Here is a 12,839-nt window from a genome sequence, read left to right on the forward strand (position 1 = left end):
TCCAAAGCTGAGATGTCCTCTTCAAATCCCAAGCCTCAAGCAAAACCAGCACTAGACACTCAGTGGTTTGGGAAATATTTCAGCAACTGGAGCCCTACTCCTTCAGCCATAAGCACTTCTTGGAAAAACTGTGAGCCTCCAGGAGTTGGAAGAGAAGATAATGGAGCAGAGGAAAACGAGAGCCTCCAAGAGTTCATGCAAACCTTGGTACTTCTATCCACACCTGCTGGGCCTGTCTTCATAGCCCTCTAGGAGCAAAACTGAGGCTCTTTCTCCAGATCTCCATTTTCTTTTTCTTTCAGTCCTCAACATTGCAGGGGCATGGGACTTTGCCAGTGTGCAATACTAATGGTTGAACAATAGCTTGGGATTTGGGTCTCACACTTAACCTCAGCACCTACAAAACATACCCATGGAACTGATTTGGTCTCTTTTCCCTGGCAAGAGAGGTTTGTGGGGCTAGGCCTGGTCACTGCAATAATCAATGGATCTAAGAGTCCCCACTGTACTTAAGGGTCCTTATGCAGAAGTGGGTGAAAGAAAGTTCCCTTACCATATCAACTTTCTGCATATAGGCAGCTAAGATATCAAGGAGAAAGTGTGTGGCCTAGATTTATACTGTACATACCAGCTTTCCACACACAAGGAGGTTCTGATATGGAGTTACATACCAGTGAGAAACCCCCACATTCATCTGGAAAATGTACACCACACAGTTCTATGCAGACTTGCTCAAGTTTAAGCCCACTGAAATCAAGAGGCTTAGACTAGAGTCACCCTGCCTAGGACTATACTGACTTTCCCATAAGACAGCACCAAAGTGATTTAATCAGCTCTAAACCAATCCCTCCCCTTTACAAATAAATGCATCTAGACATTTGGATGGTGTGGTTCAATGACGCATTGGATTCTCCCACAGGGTTTTGCCTTCTCTGCTTTATAACATGCAGTCTCACTTCTCACCTTTTTCAGCACCACAAACTCATTCTCAGCAGTTGTACGCCTGTTGATCTCTTCTTCATACCTGTTTTAAAGGGGGGGGATTAAAAAAAATACAATGTTCTTGCAATATTAACTTTTTTTTCCCCTTCACTTGTCAGACTACTCTTAAAATCAACAACAGGAGATGCAGAAATACAAGATGACTATAGCATGGTCAAAATAAACTCCATACAGTTTTTGGGATAACCAAAACAGTCAATCAAATGTGCACCAGGAAACTTTTCCCATCATGTGGATGTAACATCATGCACTCGCTGGAATGGTTTAGCCTAAGCATTTATTTATTAATGCAAATCCCTGGATGTATGGAAAATTAAAAGCCAAATGTATTATGTTTTCAAAGCTACGATTCAATGACTATACTGCACTACTAATACTGTGAATGAATCATGTTAAAAAGCAGACATTGTGTGTCATTATGTTTTATATCCATTTTTCTTTTAAGAGGCCATGGCCTTTGGCTTGAGCATTAAAACATTTGACAGATGCTGATGCAAGCCTGCTATTAAGATCTGATGACTGAATAATAGGAACACAGTTGCCTTTTGTGACTTCGGAGTGCCTGGCAAGCAAGGCATTGGTTAACAAGGTATTACAGTTAGGGATGTTCCATGTATTGTGCATCTGTCTCATCACATGTTGTATGCATCAATGTGTGTATTTTATCATAAGTTCCTATCAACTGACTGGATAGCTTCCACAAACCAGTGCAATCCTAAGCAGCAGTATATCCTTCTGAGCTCAGTGGCTCCAATAGACATAGAAGGATGAAACTCTGCTTAGTACTGCACTGCCAGTCCCCAATTGGCAACGTGGGGACACTAGTCAAGGGATATTGCAAGATAAAATAGACACATGTGGGCATCATCCGTCATGAGATACATGTAGGAAAAATATAATTTCCCACACTTTTCCATGCAAGAAATGCATCACCTGCTAGCCTTTTCCTCATCTCTTCTTAGGCTGACATCTTATTTTGTATTGTTTCATTAATAACTTGTGAGAAGGAATGGAATTATATGGACATTTCAGAGTAAGACTGAAATGTGCTTATGATGAGTACAATTAATCGTTGGTATCATTTTTTTAAGGGATGCACAGGCAGCAATTTTATTTTTTAACTTCATTTATACCCTGCTTTCTCCCCACTGAGAAACCAAACCAGCTTACATTGTTCTCCTCTTTTATTTCATCCTTAAAAACAACCCTATAAGGCAGGTTAGTCCTAGAGAGCCTTACCGAAAGTATCTCAGGAAGAGGCAGTTGACCTTCCCTCCAAGAATATGAAAAATTAACATCAGGGCTTTGTTTGTAGCAGGAACTCCTTTGCATATTAGGCCACATATCTCGGATGTACCCAATCCTCCTGGAGCTTACAATAGGCCCTGTAAGCTCTTGGAGGATTGGCTACATCAAGGAGTTCCTTCTACAAAAAAAGCCCTAATTAGCATCACTGTCAACACAGCACACAGATTTTCCTGCCACTTTGCTCAGAGTTAGGAGTCCAGTGCAAGTTAAAGCATTCTGTCCATGTACATTGTGGGAATGAAATGTGCTGACGCATCTACAGCTTTTTAAACTCAGTTGTAAGGGCCATTTATCTGCCCAAGACCTGGAGTCAATGACATCACACCCATTGCCACTGTTAGTCTGTGGTTTATGACAGGATACTGCTGAACCACAAACTGTGGAACTGGCCTGCCAGTAGTAACCAGCTTTTCTCTAGCATAAGTACTTGTTTACACTAGAGAAAATCCATGAGTTCTTAATAAGCCATTGGCCCATCAATCACAGCTTAAGCATACTGAAATCCATTGGCTAATATTTAACTATGGGCTGGAGTGTGACTTGGATATGAAAAACATATGAAGCTGCTGAGTCAAACCCATTGATCTGTCAATATCAATACTGGCTACTTTGACTGGCAGTGGCTCTCCAGTCTTTCCCATCACATGGTCCTTTTTACTGGAGATACTGGGGAGTGAACCCAGTATACCAAGCAGGTTCTCCCTGTGAACTACAACCCATTCCCTGTGATGTACAACCCTTTGAAGGACAACATGTACCACACTACCAAACTCTAATGTATGTTTGTTTCTCACTTGTTCTTGAAGTCTTCCACATAGTGCTGCATATTCTGGAGCTCTGGTTCCAGCTGTGCCTTTTGGTTACGGACTGCCTCAATATTCCTCCTCAGCCCATTAAGGAAACTCTCAAAGGCCATATCCAGGTTCTGTCTTGGGCCTTGTCCTTGAGACTGCTGTTGTAAGATCTGCCACTTGGTTTGCAGAACCTTGTTTTGCTGCTCCAGGAACCGGACCTGAAACCCAACAGGTTAAGATGCCTTAGCCACTGGAGAGGTTAGTCCTCACAGAATGTTGGGAGAGGACAGGCTTTGGCAACAAAACCAGTCCATGAACATGTTTTTTTCACTACAAAGGTCATGGCCAAGGAAGTTGAGTCCTGACTCACATCTCATTTTCCTCTTTTTAAACTTTAAATGAGACAAGTTCATGATTGGAACATTTTAAGGATGTATGGACTGCCCACTCCCCCAAGAAATTTCACTATTCTAATTAAAACTCTTCTGGGTTCCTTTCAAATGTCTTCTCTTTCTCTTGAGGAGTAACCTTCAGATTCAGTTCAGAACTATGCTTTAGTCCAAGCTTGCAAATGACCAGTTGCTTGGATGAGTAAAAGCAGGGGTTGTTTTGTAAAAAAATAGGTGGCGGAGCTCATTAGCATATGCCACCACCTCCCCAGCCCAAAGCAACTCAATGCAAGAAAGGAAAGCCCCAGGTGAGTGAGGCCTGCTTGAGCTGGCTAGAGATCCAGCCAGCCCAAGCAGGCCTCGCTTGACTGGGGTTCTCCTGGTCCCCCCCCCCCAGTCAAAATGCCAGCAAGCCACCAGCTGCACAAAATCACATAAGAAGTGGAGACAGGGTGTGCAGACTTCTCCATGAGGGCTGCTGGGGGCATAGCAAAGCCCCTGGTGGCTGGCTGGCTGCCCACTCTCCTAATCCAGGGATTGTTATATAGCTGCACCTACTATTCAATGGACAAGGTACTTGGGAAGGAAGAGGGAGAACCCTCAGAAAGGTTCAGGAGCTGTGCTCCTGTGAGCTCCTGCTGAATCTGAGGCCTGAGTAAAAGCCTTCTGCAGGCAAGGAGGCATGAAAGCTTTATAAATGCTAATCCTTTCTTTAAAAAAATACAGGCTACAAATGACCAGCATAGAAATCCATGAGTAGGTGAACATATAAAAATTGTTCTGACTTTATGGTTGCATTTGCAAGATTAATTTGTCCAAAATGCAGTGACAAATTAAGCTGTTCAGAATAATATTGAGTCCTTTTTGCTGGTGATATTTCAATATTCTTTAGATATTTTGACACAGTAGGGAACCCAGCACACACAGAGAAAACTTATCTTTCAATTAGGCTCCTTAGCCAAATTTTTGGTAGCAGCTGTATTTATCCTGACACATCCTTTTCAGTCAAATGTTGACTTAGGTTTCAAATCTCAAAGTATTCTACCTGTGCCAGTTCCTTGGGCTTTGACCTGCTCTATAACTCTGAGGATCAATTAATAAAAATATTTTATGCTCTTTCTTTTTGCTAAATATTGCTGGGGGAAATCAGAAGACCTCTCCTTGTTTCCTACCATTCAGCTGTATTCAAAATAATAGAAATTCCTAGTCAAATGTATCAGCTGATGCAAAAAGATTTCTTTTTAAATCTAGGAGACTTTTAGAGGAACCTTGCTCTTTAGATGGCAAACAGAGCATTCTATTGAGAATAAATTCAATATAATTCCCACTAAACTCTGATGAAATATAAAAATCAGAGTTCAGATTTTCAATACAACTATTTAAATCAATATAAAATAGCAAAGTTATCTCAGTTTTGAAAAACAAAACAAAATCCAACAAGCAGTCCAAACTCATAGCACTTGATGCTCTAACAACTCACCTTGTCGATGAAGGAGGCAAATTCATTGTTGAGGACCTTGATTTGTTCTTTCTCTTGATTCTTTACATGCTGGATCTGTGGATCAATCTCCACACGGACTGGTCGCAGAAGACTAGGATCTATTTGGACATCATGGATGCCTCCTGCTCCGCCGCCAAAACTTCCAGGTCCTCCGAAAGAGCCTCTGGGGCCACCAAAAGAGCCTCCTCCAAATCCACCTATGCCACCACCACCAACCATGCCACCATAGCCTCCACTCATGCCACCACCACTCATACTGCCACCACCAATACGTCCATAGGTAATACCACCGCCACTGCCAAATCCACCATAGCCGCCTGCTCCTCCACCTCCATAACCACCAAATCCTCCACTGCCATAGCCACCACCGATGCCTCCCCCATAGCCTCCCCCATAGCCTCCTCCATAGGAAATTCTTGTAGTTCCACCTAAGTTATGGAGGCTTCTGCTGCCATATTGGCCGCTGAGACCGCCACCGCCAAATCCCCTACCTGAGGAAAAGCTACGTCTACCTCCTCCTCCACCGCCACCAAAAGCAGAACATGAGCTGTAGCCCCTTCTGCTCCCTTTGGAGGATGAATAAGTCTGGAAAGACATCACTGTGTCTTCAAAGCTGAACAGGTAGCAAAGAAAATGATCAAGCCTAGTAGTTGTTATGCAGAAAGGGAAAGATGCATGCAGAGCCCAAGGGAAGTGAGTCCCTCTGAATACAACACTGAAAAGAGCCTCCCTTTTATTTGTTTCAGGGAGGTGTTTCAGGCTAGATTTTGCATGGGCGGGAAGGAGGATATCATTTTATTGTGTTCATGGGCTTGGTGTGGTTGACAGATCTTCATCTCCAGTTTACCAAACACTGACCCTACCCACGAGCACACCCTTTCAGTGCCGAGACAAAGAGAGAGGATGATGATGATGAAGAGCAGCGATCATGCAAGAAGTTTTCAGTGACTTAAGACATCTTAAGCATTATTATTGTGTCTAAGGAGCAGACTCTTTAATTGACCCAGTTCATCACCTGTAGTCTCAATGGAGGTCCTACCTATCAGTATCTCCATCTGCATTTCTAATTGTAAAACCTCATGGCAGGCAAACCGCTTTAGTGAATGCCAAACCATAGCATGGCTTTCACAATTCTGAAAGCACGCCCGTGATTACACCCTAAATCTGCCGCTGTGTGGAAAATTGCCTTTGGCTCCCTAAGGAGTAGTTTCTCAACTTGCAGTTCAAAGAGGATCTGCATTGCCTTGGTAAATTTTTTTTAAGTTGTCAGAGAGGATATATCTGGATTCTTGCATTGACATCTGTAAACTCTTCTTGCAATGACCACGGTTCCTCTCATTTTGGATCTAGCTTCAGCAGAGAATGAATCTTAGACTGCGGACACTGGTTTTGCAAGGATGACGATCGCCTGGCAGTGAACAGCCAAGGAGAGACTTCTGCTTATGCACCAGGTCATCAGCTCAAGGAAATGGACTAGGGATGCTGGCATGGGACCCTCAGCTATTATGGTGATGCATGATGGTGGATAGTGACACTGCCAAAGCTGTTCTCTTTTTTTTCCCCCTCCAGCAACAAGAAGCACCAAATGCTTCATTGCACCTTTGAGATTATCTATTTATTTTATTTTAATTTTTTGAATTTATATTCTGCAAGTGGGCTCAAGGTGGATTACAGACAAATAATTAAGCCATTCAGCTTCACAGTAGTCTTTTGTGGCATGAGCATCCATGCAACTATAAATAAATGAATTCTTTTTTAATTTTACTTTTTTGTCATTGTGGAATGGGTAGAAAGGCTGATATCTTCTGAGTGGGTCTGTGACAAACAGAAGATTAGAAGGATGGGATGGATGTGGAGGTGAGCTGGTGAATGAAGAAAGGGCAGACATTTGATAGTCTGACAGACCATTTCTAAAAATTGCTAGGCAGGCCAGGGGGACAAAAAAAGGAGTAACCAGCTGCCTAGATGATCATGACAAAAGAAAAGAGTGTGAGGAAATCATTATGAAATGTATTATTTAGTTTGTTATGATGAAATGTATTTATCATGATGGTGCCCTCAAAGCTATAATAACCTGTGTTATCTCTGATCCATTGCCTTATCCATGAAGGCACTTGGGGAATGGCTATTTGTCACTGGATATTGAACTCAATGAATATTTACTGATAATTTACATTATTTCACAGTGAAGAATGTTCTGGATTTGGGTTACGACCAGTTGGTTGGCTGGTTTTAATGCACATTCAAGTATGAAGATAAAAAGGTTATAATGGTGGTTTTAAAACCCTACTCTTTTTGTAAATGAACTATCCAATATCTCTTTGCCATTCCATTTCTTGCAGGCCCAAGAGCTCCAGTGATGCTTTTTTAGGCATAATGGCTCTCCTGTGCATTTTGCTGCCTGGTGAATTTTGCCAGAAAAGGCAGCTTCACAAAGTAGAGGTGCCTTCCTTCCACTGAACTGTGTAAGGAAGCACAAACCACCTGTGTATGATGTACAACTGCACATGGCATATAAATGACAGTAGGGACTGGGGTGTTAAAAAAATATTTCCAAGAGTATTTGGATCTTGGTGGAGAGAATCGAGCTGTATAGTAACATCTCCTTATCAGGCAGATAGTGTCAGTATGGCATGGCTGTGATTGGGTAGGAGACTCTATGTTAAGTGACGGAGTACACATCAAACAAGTCCCAGCAAATGCTGTCTCCCTGGAACAACTTAAGGAACAATGTGAGCAATTACATTAAGCGGTCTTAATTCCTTTCTCTGCAATGCTCTTGGAATAGCATCCTTGTGGCATCAGAGTACTTATACATTTTTAAGGTCAGAAGAAGTTACATCTGAGATAATCTTGATTAATTGGCTGTTTATGGATTTCCTCCATTTTCTGTGACAGTATATATCTAAGTTGCTACATTTCTGTTCAGATTTATTTTACTGTGGTGGCATACCTGAGATATTAAGTGATACAGTCTCTACAATATGGTTTTAAGACAGTCTGTGGATGAATATGAGTGTGTGATTTGCTGTTCTGAAATATTACAAATAAAATACATTTTTGCAAAAAATAAGGTTCAGTTTGTCTCTCCTCCTGCTCTGTAATATGCACAAAAATTGTAGTCTTGATCACGCAGCCTGTATGCCAGTCCCTGAGTCCATTTCCCCTAGCCTTTCAAGGGTCCTGAGTATTCCATTCAGTGTTAGAGAGGCAGTGCTTAGAATGTTGAATTAGGATCTGGATTCAAATTCCAACATTGCTGTGAAAGCTCACTAGGTGACCTTGGGCTATTTACTCTCTCACACTCACAGCATTGTTGTGGGAATAAAACAGGGTCTAGAAAACAATGTGCACAGCTCTGAGCTCCTTGGAAGAAGGCTGGGATAGGACTGAAGGGAAATTATCAGTAACTTGTATTTTATATTTTCAATTGGAGGCTGCTTCCTCCCAGACAACCAAAGGTATAACCTTATGCCAGCTCCACCCAGCACCATTTTATCTATGCAAATCCTACTGGCACATTCTAGACAGGATGCAGACAAGAGGCTTTAAGATCAGGGCCTGAAATACCTCCTCCTCCCTCTCCTGCACACACACAAACCACTTGAGATCAGGGCCCTGCGGGATTTGTTACAATTTCACAGGGCCTGTAAAATGGAGCTGTTTCATTGAGCTTTCAGTTGATGCAACGGCTGTCCAAACTTTCCATTCTTGGCGTCCCCTACTGATAGTGCTGGCCTTGTGATTAATGTCTTAATATCCAACAACACCGCTCAGAAGTCTCCATCTGAGCATCACTACTGAGGCCTTTCACTCTTGTTTCTGGTACTAAATTTTAACTTTCTGAATACATAATAACCAAACCATAGTAGTATTGGCAAAATAGAGCTCTCCTATTGGTTGAAACCATTGGCCTACGACCCATCACCCATACCTCTGCATACCTATCGGCCCACTCCCCTGTCCCCCACTCACATCAGCCCCGGAATGTTGGAAACAACTGCCAAAACCCTCAGATACACTTGTCTCTGACAGGCACACATCTCAGACACTTTAGTGGCTACTCTCTCTCAGAAGCCCTCACAAACAGTTCCTGCGTCCTCCCGAACTGCTTCCAGACTGCTAATGCCTATGTAGCTCTGCTGGCCAATAACAGTGCACAGTCCATCCCCCTCACCAACTAGGTCCAATTCAAAAAATATCTAAGGACTTTGAGGGTGGAGCCAGGAGCAAAGCTGTGACAAGCATAATTGAACTCCAAAAAGAGCTTTGGCCATCGCATTTCAAAGGACTGCACACCTTTTAAATGCCTTCCCTCCACTGAAAATAATGGATAGGAACACCTTCTTTGTGGTCTCATAGAACTGGATCCGCTGGTCCACTCCTTTTGAAACGTAGAGGGTATTTTGAGGAGAGGCACTGGATGCTATACTGCAAATCTGGTGCATCTATCTCAACCAACAGCCCTTTCAGAGCCCCAGATACCCACAGATCAATTTTCCATTATACTCTATGGAAATTGGTCTCCATAGGGAATAATGGAGTGCCCAGAAGACATTTTTCTCCCCTCCTTCTTTCTGATGTCCCTGAAGCAGGGAAAGGCCCTCCAAACTGGGGGATCCTCTGCCCCCAACTTGGGATTGGCAACCCTATCACCAAGGACCTTAAGCCTCAGAGCAACTACTGCTGTCCTGCGCCCTCACAAACAGCCTCCAGTCCAGCAAGTATCTCAGCTGGCCCCTAAATTTATTTATTTATCAGATTTATATCCTGCCCTCCCCCAACAGGCTCAGGGTGGCTCACACAGGTAGCCCCAGGTAGCCCACAACAGCGCCCAGCCCCTCTCTCTTTCACAAACATCCTTAGCAGACTTAGCATGGGGCCCTGCCACTCTGCCACACACTCTACAACATCAATGGGGCCTCCGCTGCCAACACTCCCCCTGCAAGACCCACAAAACAGCCTTACAGGCTGCCACTCATCCTGGACTGCTTCCCAAGTCCAGGCAGCACCAATCACCCTCCTCTGCCTTTCCAAGGCTGTACTCACAGCCTGGCTTCTGTACATCCACCTCCAACACGGCCTCAAAGCTGCCACTGCAAAAGCCCTCTCCCAACCCCTCGATGGCACACAACACCTCCCAAAGGGATATCCTGAGGCATTCCCAACAACTCCTCCTCACTAGCCCAACCTCTGCCAAGGTAACTGCTGGAGCCACTAATGCCTGTGTCAGCCAGGATTTTTTTTTTGGGGGGGGGGGGTTGTTCACTGCTGTGATGGATTGCCCAGGGAAGATTTTGCGCTGAGGAGGGAGAGAGTTGGTCTCTGTTGACAAATGCGTTACTTTGCATGACATATGCAGAGGCTGTACCTCGAGGACAGAGCCAGGCCACGGGGGAGGGGGGAGGTGTGTGGCTTTCAACAATGCCTTGCACAGCCAGGATACTATGCGGGCGGGAGTGGGGGGGGGGCACACAACATCACCTCTGCTCAAAATCCCATTAATACCTCAAATAACCTTTGTCCTTTATAATTCCTGTCTTGCTACAGAGAGAAAATACCTTCACATTCTCTGCAAGTGACATTGGCAGGCTGTTAGTAAGTCCAGAGGGATGACAACAGCAGGGCCTGCAGCTCAGTGATACAGCATCTGCTTGCCATCCAGAACCTTGCAAGATCCATCCCTGCCATGTCCTTAAAAAACTCTGCATGAGACACTGAGAGCCTGTTGCCACTCTGAGTGCACATAATTTTCCTTGCAGGACCAAGGGTCTGCTCCTGACAAGGCAGGGGGGAGGATATTTTGCTCTTGAGGCAGAATTCCTTGGGCCCACTCCTGACTACAGCCGCCAGCTCCAGCTTGGTGGGAATTCTTGGAGATTTTGTTGTGGAGTCTAAGGAACCCAGAGTTTGGGAAGGGGAGAGGCCTCAGCTGAATATAATGCTATAGAGTCCACCCTCCAAAGCAGTTCTTTTCTCAAAGATGGGGACAGAGATCTGGAGTTCGGTGTAGGGTTGCCAAGCCCCTGGAGGTTCCCAACCTGCTGGCCCACATTGGGCGGGGGGAACCTCCCCCGATGTCACCAGCGCAATTACATCACTTATTGTACCACAGAGTTCCCTTCCCAAATTGCTAGAGTGCCTGGGAAAACCATAGAGTTTTCCCGGAAACGCCAAGAGTGGCCAGAGCGCAATATCGCCAGTGCGATGACATCACTTGTGGGTGACATCATCGTGTCATGCGTGAAAAAAATCCCCCGCCGGAGGACACAAGGGACTTGGCAACCCTAGTTCGGTATGATCCCTGAAGATCTTCAGCGTCCACCTGAAGGTTGGCTACCCTACCCCTGGCAGAAACCTCTGGGTGGCTTGATGTCACCTGACTGGCATGACTTAACAAGACCTGGCTGCTTGCTCCTGTTCAGCAGCAGTCCCCCCATGACAGCTAGTGTGACTTTGCAGTTGCCAATTCCAGGTTGGCAAATTCCTGGATATTTGAAGGGTGGAGCCTAAAGAGGGTGGGTTTGAGGAAGGCCAGGATCTCAGACAGGTATAATGTCATAGACTTCACCCCCAAATCAGCCATTTCCTCCTGGGAACTACTGTTGCCAGTCTCCAGGTGAGGGCTGGAGATCTTTCAGAATTACATCTGCTCTCCAGATGGCAGAGTTCAGTTCCCCTTGAGGTGGAGGGGGGGGGAGTGAATGCCTTTACTTGGATGGGTGGGAAGATAGCAAGGCGGGGCACTTGCTCACTGCCTCTTTCTAGAGCCTGTTGTATTTTTCTCCACTAGGCCTTACTCCTTATTTTTTATATATTGCCTGAACTTGATATTGCTTATAGTCACAATATTCTCATGTGACCTTGTAACCCACCCTGAGCCTGCTTGTGGGGAGGGTGGGATATAAATTGAAGAAAAGAAACAAACAGCGTCCAGATTTGATAGCCCAGCCTCATCAGGTCTCAGAAACTAAGCAGGTTCAGCCCTGGTTAATACTTGGATGGGAAAGCACCAAGGAAGTCCATGGTCTCTCTGCAGAGGCAGGCAATGGGAAACCACCTCTGAATTCTCTTGCCTTAAAAACTCCATCAGCAGTCACAAGTCAGTTGTCACTTGACAGCACTTTGGAGCCAGTTTGGTGTGGTGATTAAGAGTGGTGGACTCCAATCTGAAGAGTCTGTAGGGCCTCAAGTAAGGTCTCTCTCAAGCCTTCTTCACATTACAGTGAATGCATGTACAATTTTCATACAGTGCACACTTGAGTTTTCTATATACATGTGCTGAGTATGTTACATTTAACACATGCATGGCTGAACCTCACTCTCTAAGACAGGATGCTGGACTGGATGGTCCACTGGTCTGATCCAGCAGGGCCCTTCATATGTCCTTATGTACGCCCAACATTCTGTCCTCAACATTCCAGTAGATCCCATCTCCCTCTTACCTTAACATTACATCCTCCCAAGTATTTTCCCCCTCCCGTTCATTCACTTACACCCTAGAGCACAACAGTGGAAGTGATATCATCATATAGTGGCATCACTCTAACATCCATTCAAAACTCCCATGGTTTAACCATTGAGCATCACCCATATGCAGTGAGTTCACTTTTGGGTTGTGCTGGAAGTGATGTCACCACATTACTGATAGTGGGGATTCCTCCCCCACTGGCCCACTGAAGGGTACGGGGGGGGGGGGGGAGAAGGCTGCCAGCAGAAGATCTCCAACCCATCCTGAAGACCTGGCATCCCGACCTATCTCCTACCCAAACTGACCTTTAAACTACCCACAGGCCCCTTAATTTGCATGGATTTGGCAGTGAAAAAAAGGAAAAAGAAAAGGTC

At 44.7% G+C, this 12,839-nt stretch overlaps 1 protein-coding gene across 2 annotated transcripts in view; it reads right to left on the bottom strand.

The window, feature by feature from the left end:
- Positions 1-12,839, bottom strand: part of LOC132581760 (keratin, type II cytoskeletal 4-like) — a 170,797-nt gene that overhangs the window by 123,072 nt on the left and 34,886 nt on the right. The window contains exons 1-3 of one of the 2 annotated variants that reach the window (XM_060253162.1): positions 4,974-5,710; positions 3,105-3,322; positions 964-1,024 (exon numbers count right to left, since the gene is read on the bottom strand). In XM_060253162.1, the coding sequence (XP_060109145.1) occupies positions 964-1,024; positions 3,105-3,322; positions 4,974-5,591 (897 nt within the window). In that variant the 5' untranslated portion in view covers positions 5,592-5,710. Of the gene's footprint in view, positions 1-963; positions 1,025-3,104; positions 3,323-4,973; positions 5,711-12,839 lie in introns of those variants that run through there. The other variant, XM_060253165.1, reaches the window with a different exon arrangement.

The sequence above is a fragment of the Heteronotia binoei genome, chromosome 13 (genome assembly GCF_032191835.1).
Source record: "Heteronotia binoei isolate CCM8104 ecotype False Entrance Well chromosome 13, APGP_CSIRO_Hbin_v1, whole genome shotgun sequence".
In the NCBI taxonomy this organism is placed as follows: domain Eukaryota; kingdom Metazoa; phylum Chordata; class Lepidosauria; order Squamata; family Gekkonidae; genus Heteronotia; species Heteronotia binoei.